We start from the raw sequence: 17,343 nt of genomic DNA on the forward strand, positions 1-17,343 counted from the left end.
ACCCTTTGACTCATTTCAATATTAGTGACGGTGTAATTAATTAATGAGCCCTAATAAGTAATATCAAAAGCGAAAAGACGATTTAAAAATAACACAATTCGCGCGTTTTGCGCCTATTGGCTGGGCGTTACTAGCCACCCACCAATCCCAAACAACCTCCTATAGAAAGTTTTTGCCGGTGACTAACAATTCCCAACAAAAAACCTCAATTATCTCAGCGAAATAAGCCCATCAGCCATGGCGGCCTTCCCCGGAAGTATAGCCTTTGACGAATTCGGTCGCCCGTTCATTATTTTACGCGACCAAGAAAACCAGAAGCGATTAACCGGAATCGACGCCTTGAAGGTGAGGTTAAGTCACCTATTGACATTTATCATGTGTTTACATTTTCACAAAAAACACCCTTTTCCCCTTGTTTTCCCACTGAAAATCATCCAAAACCCACCCATATCACTGATAAAAAACCTAATGGTGTTGTTTTTGTTGGTCAGTCTCACATTTTGGCCGCCCAGCAAATCGCCAACACCATCCGCACATCGCTGGGCCCCAAAGGCCTGGACAAGATGATGGTGTCGCCCGATGGTGAAGTGACAGTAACCAACGATGGGGCCACGATTTTGAAAATGATGGAAGTCGATCATGAGATCGGGAAATTGCTGGTGCAATTATCGCAATCGCAGGACGATGAAATTGGCGATGGGACAACGGGAGTTGTTGTTCTTGCGGGGGCGTTGTTGGAGCAAGCTGGGGCGTTACTCGACCGGGGGATTCACCCAATCAGAATCGCCGATGGGTTTGAATTGGCGTGTCAAACTGCGGTTAAACATTTGGATAAAATTGCCGAATTGTTTCCCGTTTCGGCGGAGAATACGGAGCCTCTTATCAAAGTGGCGATGACCACGTTGGGATCGAAAATCATCAATAAGTGTCATCGACAAATGGCCGAAATTGCCGTCAATGCGGTCCTGGCTGTCGCCGATTTGGAGCAAAAAGACGTCAATTTCGAATTGATCAAGGTCGAAGGAAAGGTAGGAATTAATTAATTTTGCATACGATCTAAATGGGCCATTTCGAGTACGATGAGAAATTTGCACCAAATCCACTTTTTTGTGTTTTTCTCGGAAAATATAAGACTTAGAGCGACAAACAAAGAATTATCTGATAGCGCTTGAATTTATCTATTTTTTCGTCTAAACCCGGAGTCGCTCCGGACAACAGTTCCGGCTACAGAAGCGGTTAAAGTTTTAAACTCATAACTCAAAAACTAAAAGTCGTATTGAAACGCGATTTGTTCCATTGAATTTAGAGGCTCATTATAGAGAAAAATTTCATAATTTAATTACAAAGTTAACTATGATTATTTGAATCAGGTTGGGGGCCGTTTGGAGGACACCACACTGGTCAAAGGTGTGGTCATTGACAAAACCATGTCGCATCCTCAAATGCCCAAAGAATTAAAAAACGTCAAATTGGCGATCCTTACATGTCCATTTGAGCCGCCAAAACCAAAAACCAAACATAAGTTGGACGTTACCAACGTTGAGGAGTTCAAAGAATTGCGCCAATACGAACAAGACAAATTCAAAGAAATGGTGGGGCTTGTAAAAAAGGCGGGGGCAACGTTGGCCATCTGCCAATGGGGTTTCGACGATGAGGCAAACCACCTCCTCCTCCAACAGCAACTTCCAGCTGTTCGTTGGGTTGGCGGCCCCGAAATCGAACTCATCGCTATAGCAACCGGGGGCCGTATTGTGCCCCGTTTTGAGGAATTGAGTCCTGATAAGTTGGGAAGTGCCGGTTTGGTGCGTGAATTATCGTTTGGGACAACAAAGGATCACATGTTGGTCATTGAGGAGTGTTCCAATTCACGAGCTGTTACGATTCTGGTGCGTGGGGGGAACCAGATGTTGGTGGCGGAGGCTAAGAGGAGTCTGCATGATGCCTTGTGTGTTGTTAGGAGTTTGGTGCAAGAGCCGAGGGTTGTGTATGGAGGAGGTGCAGCGGAAATTGCGTGTAGTTTGGCAGTGGCAGCACAAGCTGATCAATTGGCTTCGTTGGAACAATATGCTTTCAGGAGTTTTGCTGAAGCTTTGGAAAGTATTCCGTTGGCGTTGGCTGAAAATAGCGGATTGTCGGCGATTCATGCCTTGGGAGAAGTTAAAGCAAAGCAAGCTGCGACTGGAGATTCGGCTCTTGGAATTGATTGTATGAGTACTGGGAATATGAATATGAGGGAACAACATGTGATTGAATCTCTGAAATCGAAAAGGCAACAGTTGCTTCTGGCTACCCAGTTGGTCAAGATGATACTGAAAATTGATGATGTCAGGTCGCCAAATGATGGACAAGGACTTTAATTTAATTAATCAGTTTTGTATTGTATCGCTTATTTAACTCGTAATAAACGTATTAACACTGGTTTGCGAAAAAATTTACTTTTTCTTTCCCTCCTTTCCCAGCCATTCCATTTTAACGGACGGAACACTTTGTTCAAATTTTTAGATTTTATTTTCAGTTTTAACGAACAGAATCATTTGGCGTGAATTTTTCTTTAATTTTTGTTTTTAATAAATAACCCGGCGCCTCCACCATTTTTCAAGAGAGCCTAAGCTTTTAGATATGTTCTCAAGTAAGTTAGTTTTATAAAAATGGTGGGATGGCAAGTAAAATGAGCTGTAGAATTTAATAGAGCAAACCGTTTTACTCTACGGCTTTTAGTTTTCGAGTTATGAATTTATTTATTTATTGTGAATAAATTCGACCGAATAAAAATATTAATAACCAAACGTACGTAAAATGTTCCGGAAAGTTGATTGGCGCCAATATTTTTCAAATGCGGTTGTATTATTGTCTTAAATCAAGTGAGTGGGATCGAAAAATCGGACAATTTTAACTATTATAAGCATTACGATTTATTTTGTTTTTTATACATATAGGTTGGATATAATATAGTTATGGATAAAACTATGCTAATGTACAATTTGTATGGGCCACAGTAAATTATGTTACATTCCTTAAGTACTAGTGACTAGATTTTGACTCTTTGACGACGAGATTTCTCTCATCATCGGTTGAAAACGCTTGGAAATGAGCACAAAACATTGAACAAAAAAACTTAAAACTAGTCAACACTACGTGTTTAATAAATAATTTCAACAATAATAATAATAATAACAACTTTCAACACAACTTCTAACACACGCAACTTACGATTAGATTGTTCTTTTCTTTGGTGGAATCTAGCTGTATGTGCTTTTGTAGAAACACATGTAAAAAATCATACGTAATAACAACACCAATGATATGTTAAAACTGAAATCACCAAACATGACATTGAAGTACATTTACACGTCTAGTAATAATAGTAACCGAAAAAATTGTATAATTCTAGCCTAATTTTTCAATATTGTCCCTCAAAGTGAATACGTCAATAAATATTTTTCTCTATCTATTTTAACTGAGATCGGCTTAAAATATAGTATAACAACAGTTGAAGCTCTTGTTTGCACCTAGTCAAGCTAACTAGATCGAACGCTAAATTTAGGCACAAACAATAATGCAGACGACTTGGAAGAGAAATTAATCGCTGTCCGAACTCGAGTCTTCTTCCGGAACTGGCGCCGGTTTTTCCTCCTCTTTTGGTGCAGCTGTTTTGACAAATGTCGCAGCGGCGTACGCATTCGGGGATTCCCCTTCAGTGTGTTCAATCCCAACCCTAAATTTTTACCCTAAAGTGCTGCCAATCAACTTTTTTTTCACTTACCTGTATTCGTGTCTTGCGAGGTATCGGACGTATTTTTCAGGCGGCTCATCACTGTCTGAATTTTGCAAACTGACACTGCGACAGGTGGTATGACTGACTTGAGTGGCCGGCATTGTAAATTCAACGTAACAAAATTCGGCTAATTTATCGGGCATTTGGTCGTAGCTGGTCAAAGCGAGCTTACACACCATGTTATGAGTGGTGTAAGCACCTAGAATTTTAATTTAATAATATTTTTTAAAAAAACTATGATTTTTTTTACAAGAATTTAACACATTATTTCATTATTATTTCTTTACCTTGTCCCTCTTTTGGTAAACGCGGACACCTCCAAACAATCGCCCTGTGTTGGTGCTCGTATTTCGCCTGTCCTGACGTCACCTCGATCAAACTTTCCTGCAATGTATCTACAGTTCCTAAAATTCGCTCAATTCCCTTAATTTTCCCGGTTCTGCAAATTTAAACTTGCAAAAAAATATTGTAACAATAAAAACAAATAACCTGCGGTGTGCTGATTTGACAGAACCGTATCGGAAATGTTTCTCGACTCGGAACAAATAGATCCAACATTCGGGAATCGGGAACCGAATCATCACATCTTCACAGGGGATTTGACCCAATTTGCGCGAAGCGAATCCAGGTACTAAGACATCGGCACGTAGTTCGACCTATTTATTAATTTTATTAATCTATTAATTTTTGAACAGTAATTAATTACCCTGTTTCCGGTAATACAAATTGTTGCTTTGAGTTGTAAAGGCAATTCGCGATTTTTGGGGGGCCGCACTCGAAAGCGCATCAGTTCGATGTAGCAAGCGTCAGGCGGCTTAAATCTAGAAAAAAAAATTAATCCGAGTTTAAATTAATTAATTTCGTCCTAAACGAGTCGCACATGTGTGCAGTTTAATCGCGTTGCTATGGACACATGTCACGTAACTATGGTAATCAAGCGATTTGTCATGGAAACGGGGAGTGAAACCAGTGGCGGGTGTATTTTTGATTTTTTTCTTACTTGATAATGTGAGTTTTGTGATATTCGTCCTGTTGCACACAGGAGTGAAATTCTACGTCTTCCAATCGAATCCATTCTTCGGTTACTACAGGGATTATGTCATGGCGGCCAACTACTTCCTTTCCTTGCCTTCGCATGTCATTTACTCCCAATTCAATATCGGGCATTCCTGTCAAGAAACCCAGGAAGAATAACCGCACTCGTGCGATTTGTTTCTCGACATGACCTGAAATTTTTAAATTTTTGTACTATTTTTTTCCGACGTTGTAGCTAATAATTTTTAATGTCTTTTTGGTAATTAATAGACATTATTGTGGGCTGTAACTGTACAAAATTTCATTGTTGAAATAAATCCGGTTTGGAAGATATAAATTTTTGAAAGAAAAGTACCTTCGGAATCTTGCTCAACGTATAGCTCATCAACCAGAGTAATTTGCACCTCTTCCATTTTATAATGCAACGCCCTGTCCCTATGTGCTTGTAATTTGAAGAGCGCTTCTTCAATACACATTGAAAACTGCTTCAAATCTTCATAGTTCAAAGACCCCAACTTCATTAATTGCGACACTTGTGGGGCGTGTTCCACCGGAAGCCCCAACTTTTTCAAATCGCTGCCAAACTCCTTCACCCCTTGGTAATCCCCTTGAATGGCATAAGCCGCAAACTGGCTCAATTTATTTGTAATACGTTCCGCTTTTTTCACCTGTCCAGGTCTCACACCTGGCCTTTCTTTATAAAAAATATACTGCAACTTTAACGTGAAAATTTTGCCGAATTGGTCGTACTGTTGTGCCCCGATTTCCGAAACGGAATAACACGGTTGCAAGGGCAATTCCTGGAAAGGATCCTTGTCTGATTGTTGGTTGTAAAGTTGTAGCAGAACGCAGTCAGCTTGATGGACGATTTTGACGAAGATTTTTTTCCAGAAGCGCTGACCGGTGATTTTTTTCTTGTTGGGTTGACGCAACTGCATCTCCCAACCTGATAATAATAATAATGATTAGGGACCAGACTCTTAAAAAAAGAACATTGTTCTTTGACTAATAATAGTTTTCGAGAAAATTGTTCATAAAAGCAAAAATCGGCGAAATTAAAAAAATATCGCAACTATGTATGATATGTTTTTTTTTGATTTTTTTGATATGAAACTTTTTGGTTTTGTTATTTAAAGTGCTAGTTGTACCTGCTTCCGTGTAGATGGTCCTGGGGAAGGGTTCCAAAGGTTGCGAAACGTCTTCGTCGAAAAGTGGCGTTGGGGGTGTTTCTTGTGAGTCGGTGCGTTTTATTTCAAATGGTAATGCCTCAGCTGGTTCTTGTTGGGTTATTGTGGCTTCGGTGGTTTGATGGTGGTCGAAGGGGTTGAAACGGGGGGAGGTGTCGTTGAAGGCGGCTTGGGTGGGGGCAGGGGGCGGCGCGATCGTGGGCAGTGCACCTCCGCTGTAGTCCTCGTTCGATTTGGGCCTAGAAATTTTAATTTTTTGTTGTTTAATTTAATTTTTGAGTTTTGAGTAAATCTTCAATGAAATATCTACTTAATTAATAAATTATTTAACCTAAAAACTAAAAGTCGTAGAGCAACGCGGTTTGTTCCAGTGAATTCAGGGGCTCATTTTCTGTTTTATACCAACTTTTCATGAGATTTAAAATTTTGAATTTTTTTGCTTAAAATTTCCTGAGTAATACACTTCACTTACCTACCTTCAAGAAGGTGAAAAAAAAATTTTTTTTTAAACTCGATCTAGTATACTTTTATGGACTTTTATATGCCTTTACATCTCTCTAGAGTTGTTAAAAGTCCACAAAAAGTCCATATATTGGATTTTTTTATGTTTGATTTTTTCAATTTTCGTCGCAATTTTTGTCGATTTTGGGTACCCGGAACATTTGTCGAGCAATAGCTCCGGAACTATCAGAGATAACCCCATGAAGTGTATTATCGTTGGAAAGCTCTTTAGATTATCTATTTTTTTCAAAAAAGATTATTGTTCTACGACTTATAGTTTTCGAGCAAATTGCTGATAAATGCAAAAATTGGTGAAGTTTTAAAAAATTCATAACTAAAAAACTATTCGGAATTTCGGAATTTTCTCGATGCCAATCGATTCCCCGGATCATTTTGCATAGATATGGATCAAAATAGTTCCACTTTTTAAAATAGTTTAGCCGTAAATGAGGAAATAAAAAAAAATTAAAAAAAATTTAACACCACCCCCCTTGAAATCGCTCAATTTTAAAAGTGTTTTAAAATCAAATGAAACCTATTCTATCTCATAGATTTTGATGTGCTCTTTCCGATGGAAAAAAGCGTTTTCTCCTACCTCTTTTAGTTTGGCCGTAATCGGCGTTTGAAAATTGAAATTTTTTTTGCGAGATATCGCCTTGAGTCCTATGCCATTTTGTAGAGCTTTTTATTCCAGTTGTCCTCGATTTTTTCGTTTTTCGATAACTCTAATAGTTTGGTCGTAATTGGCGGTTGAAAATTGAAAAAAGTGAAAATGGAAACCTTTTATTGCGTTTTTCTCGGAAACTGTAAGACTTAGAGCAACGAACAAAAAACCATCTGATAGCGCTTAATTTTCTCTATTTTTTCGATTAAACCCGGAGCCGCTCCGGGCAACGGTTCCGGCTACAGAGGCGATCAAAGTTTTTCACTAAAAAAATTCATAAAAAAAAAACTAAAAGTCGTAAAGCACTGCGGTTTGTTCTATTGAATTCTACGGCTCATTTTACATATTATATCAATTTTTCACAAGAATTAAAAATTTAAAATTTTTTGCTTAAAATTTCCTGAGGAATACTACACTTACTTACCTTCAAGAAGGTGAAAAAAAATTATTTTTTTTTAAACTCGATCTAGAATACTTTTATGGACTTTTATATGCCTTTACATCCCTCTAGAGCTGTAAAAAGTCAACAAAAAGTCCATATATTCGATTTTTTGATATTTGATTTTTTCAATTTTCGTCGCAAATTTTGTCGATTTTGGGTACCCGGAACATTTCTCGAGCAATAGCTCCGGAACTATTAGAGATAACCCCATGAAATGTATTATTGTTGGAAAGCTCTTTAAATTATCTATTTTTTTTCAAAAAAAAATATTGTTCTCCGACTTATAGTTTCCGAGCAAATTGCTGATAAATGCAAAAATTGGTGAAATTTTAAAAAATTCATAACTAAAAAACTATTCGGAATTTGGCAATTTTGTCGATGCCAATCGATTCCCCGGATAATTTTAGGGTAGGTATGAAAATAGTTCCACTTTTTCGAACAGTTTAGCCGTAATTAAGGAAAAACTTACTTGATGAAAACTGAGAAATCCTTATCCTCGTCTGACTCCTGCGAAGCCGCCTTGCTGACCCGATTCGGTGTACTTTGAGGTACCGTCGGTTCCTGAAGCGCCAAAAACGCATCAAACGACTCCTCAGCCCCAAAACCAGTCGAACTGTCTTGATTCGCCCCAAAATCATTACCCCAAGCATCAACTCCGTTCTTATTCTCATCTTTAACCGACTCAAATTTTTGTGCAAATGCATCGAACTCGTCTTCGGTTTTCTCCACAGTTGGTGCGAAAATCTCTCGATTATCAACAGCTGGTTTAGTGAAAATATCAGTCACAACAGTTTGGTTATCAACGGTTGATTTATCGAAAATATCGGTCGCAGGAAATTGGTTATCAACGGTCGCAGGAGACTGGTTATCAATGTTTGATTTCGGAGATTGGTTCTCAGCATTTTGCAGGAACACATTGTTGTCCAGAACGGGTTCCTGGGCTGCAAAAGGGTTGAACGTGACACTGGACACTGAACCCTTGCTTTGACTGTCACTAGTGTCCATTTGTAGGTCGTTTTGCGACGGTTCCGGTGAAATAAAATTGTCCGGAACCGGTTCCGGTTTAACCTCCTCCGGTTCAACCGAATCGAACAACAAATCGGTTGTTTTCTCCTGCTTGGGCGCATTGTACAAGTTCAAAATATCGGCTTTTGTCGCAACTTTCGGTACGGTTTCGACGCCGAACATGTCCATCATTTCGTCCTTGGGTGGGGGCGGTTTTGCCAAAACTGGGGGCGGTTTTGGACGTGGTGGTTTAGGTCGGGCCGGTTTATCGTTCGGCGGATTTTGATTGATGTCATTGTCTTGGTTCAAAGTTAGTAAGTCTTCGGTTGGTTTTGTGGGGTTGGTGTTTCCAACATCGAGTAAATCGCCGAAGGTTGGCGGTTCCGGAGTCGGGCTCGGGGAGTGCAAATCGCGCATGTTTACCGGACTTGGGGTCCGGGTTGGCGGGATGCGGTCCAGTAAGTGCGAACTTGTAGCATCCATAGCACCCATCACTAAATAATTGGTTTTTATTAAACAATGGACGGCCAAAAGCGACTACTTTTGTGGCTAAGCATTTTTACTTTTACCAGTTTTTATATGAGAAGAATGTTAACGTTTTAAATTTTTGTCTTCGCAAAGTTAAAGCAATAAAAAATTTGTTACTTCAGAATCAGGAGTGTTTTGACAAAATTTTACGAAATAAATGAGGCTGAAAAAATGCTGAAACAGTTTTAAAAAAGGAAAAATTTGTCTTTTTCGAATGAATTTTTTATTTTTAGATTTTGAATTTTGGAAATTATAGAAACTTTTTAACCAAAAAGTGCAATGGGACTTTGAAAAATTTAAAAACTAGTACAGTGGTGAACGAAATTTTGTAGTTTTTGTACTAAATATTGCTTGAAAAACGGCACAAATTTCACGATAATTTAAATATTTCTTTATTATTTTGAACGTAAAATACATAAATTTGGTAATTTTTTAAAAGAAATTTAATAAAATTCTGCAAAAAATTCGAGTTTTTACTCAAAAACATGCTTAATTTAGGAAAAATGGCTCAAATTTCACAAACTTTGACAAAAATTTTTTAAGAGAGATTTAATAAAATTTAGCCAAAATTTTGAGTTTTTAAGTGAAAGACGTCCTTAATTTTAGAAAAATGACGTAAATTTTACGATAGTTTGGATATTTGTTTATTATTTTTCACAAAAAATACACAAATTTGGTAATTTTTTGAGAGAGATTTAATAAATTTTAGCCAAAAACATGCTTAATTTAGGAAAAATGGCTCAAATTTCACGATAGTTTGGATATTTTTTTATTATTTTTGACAAAACATACACAAATTTGGTGATTTTTTAAGAGAGATTTAATAAAATTCAGCAAAAATTTCGAGTTTTTAAGTCAAAGACGTCCTTAATTTTAGAAAAATGACGTAAATTTTACGATAGTTTGGATATTTTTTTATTATTTTTCACAAAAAATACACAAATTTGATAATTTTCTGAGAGAAATTTAATAAAATTCAGCCAAAATTTTGAGTTTTTAGTCAAAAACGTGATTAATTTTGGAAAAACGGCACAAATTTCACGATAGTTTGGATATTTTTTTTATTATTTTTCACAAAAAATACACAAATTTGATAATTTTTTGAGAGAGATTTAATAAAATCCAGCCAAAATTTTGAGTTTTTAGTCAAAAACGTGATTAATTTTGGAAAAACAAATTACTGATAGTTTGGATATTTTTTTATTATTTTTGACAAAACATACACAAATTTGGTGATTTTTTAAGAGAGATTTAATAAAATTCAGCAAAAATTTCGAGTTTTTAAGTCAAAGACGTCCTTAATTTTAGAAAAACGGTGCAAATTTCACGATAGTTTGGATATTTTTTATTATTTATCACAAAAAATACACAAATTTGGTAATTTTTAAGAGAGATTCAATAAAATTTTACAAAAATTTTGAATTTCAAATTTTTGAGTCAAAAACGTGCTGAATTCCGGAAAAACGGCTCAAATTTCACGATACTTTGGATATTTTTTTATTATTTTTCACAAAAAATACACAAATTTGGTAATATTTTAAAAGAGTTTTAATAAAATTCAGCAAAAATTCCGGGTTTTTAAGTCAAAAACGTGCTTAATTTAGGAAAAACGGCTCAAATTTCATGATAGTTTGGATATTCTTTTATTATTTTTGACAAAACGTACAATTTTTTAATAACATACAGCAAGAATTTTCGAGTTTTTGGGTCAAAAACGGCTCAAATTTCACGATATTTTGGATATTTTTTTTATTATTTTTCACAAAAAATACATAAATTTTGTGATTATTTAAGAGAGATTTAATAAAATTCCTTAGTAATATAACGTACAAATTAAACCTACCTGACATTAGCAAGTCTTGTGTCTCCTTTGGTGGCCTTGGAGGCGGCGGTCTCGACGGCGCCGCTGTGAATTTCAAATCCAAATCAGTGGGTTTTTGTGGTGGTTGCTGATTAACCAAATCATCAACTTGCACAAAAGTTTCAACTTGTGGTTCCAACTCCATTGGATCAAACGCAAACGGGTTGGTGTTATTGGCTGCAGCTTCGCCCAGAAAGGGATTATCCCCAGGTGGAAAATCCTCATCCCCTCCCATAAGAAAAGGGTTGGAAACTGCCGAATGTGGCGAACTGTATTCATCTTCAGTGAAGAGAAAGGGATTTCCCGTTTTCACCTCCATTTCAAATCAGCTCGGATTCTAGCAGTTTCAGCTCAGTTTTTCCGGGTGCTATGTTATTGGCAATGCTTGTATCGAAGGGATCGCTGTCGAAATTCTCCGGCTTCAGGCAAGTGTGACTTGCAACATCCGGGAAATTGTCCAGTAGATCAACCGGAGTTTGCCCTGATTCTATCAACTCGCTTTCGAGTAGTTTCAGTTCGGTTTTTCCGGGACAAATATTAACTATGCTCGTATCGAACGGATCTGTGTACGAAATCTCGGTTTTTTCCTCCAAAGGTGTCAGAACTTTGGCGGGAACTTGGTGCTCAACCGCCAACAAATCCACCGGTTCTTTGACCACTTGAACAATTTTTTGCTCCTCTTTCCTCGGATCAAAATCAAAATTTTCCTCCAACTGTTCCAATTCACTTTCAATTAATTTTAATTCGGCTTTTCCCGGCTTGATCTCGCTCACGAACGACGTATCGAACGGATCATCCTCTGGGAAGAACTCCTCGGGGACTGAGTTTTTGCGCACGTAGAAGGGAGTTAAAGGCTTTGCGATTTTTTCACGCACTTCGAGTAGTTCGTTCTGAGGTGACGGCAAATCAAAGGAGACGGTTTTCGAGCCGATGTTTAGCACATCAGGGCGGGAAATTGTCCGTTCTTTTGGTTCACCAGCTCTGGGATCGAATTCGTCCTCAAGGTCACCGAGTAGTTCCTTTTCGAGAAATTTGAGTTCGGTTTGTCCAGGAAGTTGGACTGTTTCGACGATTGAAGTATCGAACGGGTCGCAATATTCTATGTAATCAGCACTTGGAGTTTGTTCACAAGGTCGTAACGGCTGCTCGTTGAGGTTTGATAAGTCAGTGTTGCTTCCTCCGAGCAAATCGCGGTGGGTTGGAGTGATTAGGTTTAGATCGGTTTCTGGAATATTTTGCATTTGCATTTTTTTGAATTTCTATTAATAAAAATAAGCATAAAGCAGCGGCGTATTTATTTTTTTGCGTATTTTTGCCGCTTAATCAAGAGGAAATCAAACATTTTTTGGTTAATTCATAAAATAAGGAAAAATATTCAAACTACAATTTTAATGCTAGAAGGACATTTTGTGTTATACTTGGAATTTGTAGCATTTTATTGTAATAAATATCACTTTTCAAAATTTTTTATTTATTTTACGAAGACTTTTATTAACATTTTCTCATACTGTTTTTCAGATAACCGCAAGATAATTCTGAAAAACTTCTTTGCTAAGAGACTAAAAGTGCACTAGATTTTTAAATGTCTCCTTTATTTTCTAAGACACATCTATTAAAAAATTATACTGAATTTATTTACGTGGTCATTTTTTTTTTGACTTTTTTCAAAGACATTTTTCTGTATTAAGTATTATACTATTAAACAAACTATTATTCGTTTTCAACGAAAACTAAAAATGTGATCAATTGATTTCAAAAAATGCATCAAAATAATTAAAATATTGATATTTTAGAGATATTTTAGCCACCTTTTTTAATTATCTCCTAAGTTTTTGAGATAATCGTAAAAAACGGCCTTTTAACTCATTATTTTTATTTTTAATTGAGTAAACTTCCGAAAAATACGATAAATTTGTGCTATTAATTAAAGAAAATGTTCGATTTGTCCGCCATTTTCATTCAAAAAGTTGAAAACAAGATGGCAGACTGACTGAGTTACTTTACATAATTCACTAAGTTATTATTAAATATTGTTGTTTTACTGCTTAATCGATAATAAATTAGTTAAAAACTGAATAAAATGTTGAAGTTTGACAATGGTCGACCATTTTGCAAGGCCTACTTGATTAACGATGAAAATTTCAAAGTAAAATCGGTTTATTGCTATTATTTCGATAACGATGAGATAAATATAGGAGGTGTTGATGAAAGTCACTATAAATATTGACGTTCTTCCGAATGCCATTAAAAGAAAATAAGGTCGTTTCATTTGAAAAAACTGAGTTTTTTGATAACTATTTTGAAAAAATCATAGTAGCCTTGAATTTTGTCAGTTGATAATTTTGAAAAATCTAGAAGGCTGTTCAAATCTTGGGTTATCGGATGCAAAAAAAATTAATTAATTATCGAAAAGGGTTCAAGAGCTGTGATTTTTTTAAATAAAATTTGAGAGAAGTGGATTCAAAAATGTAATAAAAATGCATGATTTTTATTTAAAATTTTTAAGTTGGCGTCAACTTCTCAGCTATTTAGTTGAACTCAAAATGGTGGATTCAAATCGTACATAAAATTCGAAGGCTCGAAAAAGTTTGTAATGTTGGCCAAAAAAAAATCAACGCTTGACTTGACTTAAAAAAAAATAGGATTGGGTAATAAATTAATAACAATAGAATTACCTGAAACGCGGTCAAGTGACGAGATTGATTCCCGTTGTCCCGCAGGATCAGTTACTTTAATACTGACTTTGTTGATAATTTGCGAAAGCTTGTCTTCGGCTCTTGGGTCGAAGTCGAGATCGTTGCTTTCGTTCAAAATCTCATTTTCGATGATTTTTAGCTCAGCTTTGCCTGGAAGGATGTTTTCGGCGAAGCTTGTGTCGAATGGGTCTTTTGGACTTTCGGCTTTTCTATGAAATTATGTTTTAATTAATTTTTAAACAAAATAAACTTTGCAACTTTCTTAGAAAATTTCAAGTTTTCTGTTCCACTTGAGTTCAAAAATCGTACTTACTCTTCACTGAAAGCGGCCCAGTTTTCCTCAGGAACGACCACTTGGTCACTTGGTACCGCAACAACACTGACTGGGCTTTTGGCCAAACTCTCAGCCGCTAGTTTCGCAAATTCTTCATCATCTTCATCTGGAATAACAATTTGGTGTAAAGTCTTGCCCAAATCAATTGGTTCACTTAGTGGAGTCGGCGGATCTTCATCGAGTAAAGTTTTAGGAACCTCTTCACTACCAGTCTCTATGAAAAAAATTTTTTTGATAATTAAATTTTTTATTTTTGGTAAAATAACCTTGATTTGTCTGAATCGAATTGGCGTTATCGTCAAAACTCCCCAACAGTAGGTTTTTCTCCTTAAGGACTTGTCTTCGATTTGAGCTCGGTCTTGGTGTTGCACACGTTGGTATTTGAACCCTTCCTGTTAAAACCTCAACAGCTGCTCCAATCGGAACTAGTTTTTTGCCCTTGCGTTCGACTGCAGGTCCCAAGATCGCCCTCTCAGCTATGGAGGTGTCAAAAGGGTCATCACCGGTGGTTTCCTCACTTGGTGATTCCGGGATGTAAGCTAGTTTTACTTCATCAATGTACGCAGTGTCGAAAATATCATCATCTTCCTCTTCTTCCGATTCGGATTCGGAGACTTGAACAATGCCAAGATTGGTTTCGGCTGTTTGTTTGTTTTCTTCAACAACTTGTTGTTCCGCTTCTTTTGCTTTTTCTTCTTCTGCCTCTGCTGCTTCTTTGACTTGACTGGGTGGCGGAACGCGTTGAAAAAATGAAGTGCTTTTGATGCGGTCTAAGTCGCCTTGGGTTTTTTTTAAGATATCGTCAACGCCTGATGTGAGTTGGATGAATTTCTTCCACTCTTCGTTTTGACCTGAAGAAGCGCCGGATTCTTGGTGTTCGCGACGGTATGCTTCGAGTTCTTCCGGCTTGAAAAGCTCCTCTTCTTTGTGCTTAGATTTTTTGCCCTTTTTCTTCTTTTTCAGGCCTTTTGTTATCTTGTGCATTATCTACTCTAAGTCTCATCGAGGCTTCTGAAAATTACCTCAAATAAATCAGTCAGGAAAATTATCAAAAGAATTTTTTTTCTATATTTATCTCTTACAGTTCTTGTAATAATTGCAAAAAACGGAATTTTGGCTCATTATTTTCATTTTTAATCCAGTAAACTTTCAAAAAAATGCTATTAAGTAAAAGAAATGTCCGATTTGTCCACCATTTTCATTCAAGAAGTTGAAAACAAGATGGCAGACTGACTGAGTTACTTTACATAATTCACTAAGTTATTATTAAATCTTATTGTTTTACTGTTTAATCGATAATAAATCAGCTAAAAATTACATATAATGTTGAAGTTTGACAATTGTTGACCATTTTGCATGGCCTACTTAACTCACGACGAAAATTACAAAAAAAATTGTTTTTTGTGATTTTTTTCAAAAACTGTAAGAAACAGGTATAGGACTTGTTAATAAAAGTCGATGATCTTTTGATTTCCGTTAAGAAAATCGGGTCGTTCTATTTGAAAAATTGAGTTTTAGCCGTTTTTTGATAACCATTTTGAAAAAATCATACTAGCTTTGAATTTTGACAGTTGACAATTTTGAAAATTCTAGAAAGGTTTTCGAACCTTTGGTTATCGAATGCAAAAAAATTATTCACTTAATATAAAGAGTTTAAGAACTGTGATATTTTAAATAAACTCCTGTAAATGAAAATTTTAACAAGAAAATTGACATATGTCTAAAACTATGACAGATAGGTGCCAACAACTTAAATAAATTTTACTCAGTTTAAAAAGGTGAATTCAAAAATGCAGTAAAAATGTATGGTTATTATTTAAAATTTCAAAGTTGTCGTAAATTTTTTGTAGTTTCGGAAGCTTAACCATTTTGAAGAAATGGTCAATTTAGATCGTATACAAAGTTTTAAAGCTCTGGCTATTAACGACGTTTATTTGACAATTGTCACTCGGCTGTTACTTGACATCATACAACTAGATTTGATTAACTATTATTTTTTTTAATTTTGTGAATTTTTTAAATAGTATTTTTTAGTATAAAAAATAATATCTACCAAATTATAAAAAGAAAAATATAGATTACAATTTAAAAGAAACTAGTGGAATACAGCCCAAAATATACTATGATATTTAGAAAATTTTTAAAAGCACCAGCTTATACTACATTAAAAGCGGTTTAAATACCTTTTTTAATTTTTAAAATCGGGCCGTAACTAAAAATTCTATAGAGCCTGACGATTTTAAAACATCACCTTTTACATTAGATTAAAAACGCACTGAAATTGATTTAAAATAATTTTACCACTGTTATTAAAATTTTTCCCGAATTGTAGGAGTTCCTTGTTTTTATTTTTTTAATAATTAATTCGGACTTTATTTATTTATGATTGATTCTTTCTTGAAGAGCTATCAAGTGATCCTAAAATTTCTGCATTAACTTGTCTTTTGATTTTTTATTACAAATTACAAAGGAACATAATTTTGGAAAATTGTAGTATTTCGCGAGAAAAATATGTGATTGAGTGTTTTTTTACCTAAATTACATTAGGAAAAGTCCGTCCGTTCGCACCCAAATGAACCGGATCACAATTCAGTCGAAACTGAGTCACACAGTGAGCGTCGCGACGCTATTGATTTGGAACTAGAATACGTCATCCACCTACGATAATGTACCCGATTTATGTTCGAAAAATGTACCACGCGGTACAACAATGAATGAAAAATACTTTTAAAAAATCGCCCGATTATGTTTCTAAAAATATCTCAATTGTCGCGTTGCTTTATTGAAAAATTGCAGTCGTTGTTTAAGTTTCTTGGGGATTTGAAAAGGGTAGTATTACTCACTTTTTAGGCCTCATATCACATCAAGCATTCAGACTGAAATCGCACCGAAAAATAAAACAGTTACATTGTCTATTAAAACACGAATTGATTTATTTGAGAAATTTTTTACTTGAAGACGGCTTTCCAAAGGGCTATGGCGTTCACTGGATGGATCCAGGCAACCGGTATTGATTATGCGCAGAAATGATGGCAGTGTATCACAAAATTCGAAAATTTGATTAGAGTGGCAAAAAAATGACAAACTCAATTGTGGCATTACATTTACAAAATTGTACATTTGTGTGACATGTAATTTCTTTCAGCAAATAACATTAATGGAATTGGAATTTTCGAATTTTTTAGGGAGTTGCGTAGCGTCACGTTGGCGTCAACAAAATCAAATAAAATATTGTATGTCTCACGGGTGGTGATGAAATTATGAATTAAAGAAAAAATAGTTCTAACATTATTTTGAATTTTTTTTTTTTTGAAA

At 35.7% G+C, this 17,343-nt stretch overlaps 2 protein-coding genes across 2 annotated transcripts; one reads left to right on the forward strand and one right to left on the reverse strand.

Annotated features, from left to right (window-relative positions):
• Positions 1-132: 132 nt before the first annotated feature.
• CCT5 (Chaperonin containing TCP1 subunit 5) lies at positions 133-2,418 on the forward strand. The gene is made up of 3 exons (XM_963262.5): positions 133-345; positions 492-1,028; positions 1,371-2,418. Exons 1-3 carry the CDS (start codon positions 238-240, stop codon positions 2,355-2,357), a joined length of 1,632 nt encoding a protein of 543 aa, XP_968355.1. The 5' UTR covers positions 133-237; the 3' UTR covers positions 2,358-2,418.
• A 469-nt stretch (positions 2,419-2,887) lies between these two features.
• On the reverse strand, positions 2,888-17,040 carry LOC656677 (protein stoned-B). Its single transcript, XM_064358967.1, is given in 15 exon segments — positions 2,888-3,715; positions 3,764-3,974; positions 4,063-4,214; positions 4,265-4,431; positions 4,482-4,596; positions 4,776-5,001; positions 5,166-5,756; positions 5,959-6,236; positions 8,074-9,103; positions 10,981-11,318; positions 11,320-12,223; positions 13,674-13,903; positions 14,008-14,242; positions 14,295-15,039; positions 16,872-17,040. Coding segments are annotated over 14 exon segments (5,331 nt in total). The 5' UTR covers positions 15,013-15,039; positions 16,872-17,040; the 3' UTR covers positions 2,888-3,579.
• Between the last annotated feature and the right edge of the window lie 303 nt (positions 17,041-17,343).

This window comes from Tribolium castaneum, chromosome 9 (genome assembly GCF_031307605.1).
Source record: "Tribolium castaneum strain GA2 chromosome 9, icTriCast1.1, whole genome shotgun sequence".
Lineage (NCBI taxonomy): Eukaryota > Metazoa > Arthropoda > Insecta > Coleoptera > Tenebrionidae > Tribolium > Tribolium castaneum.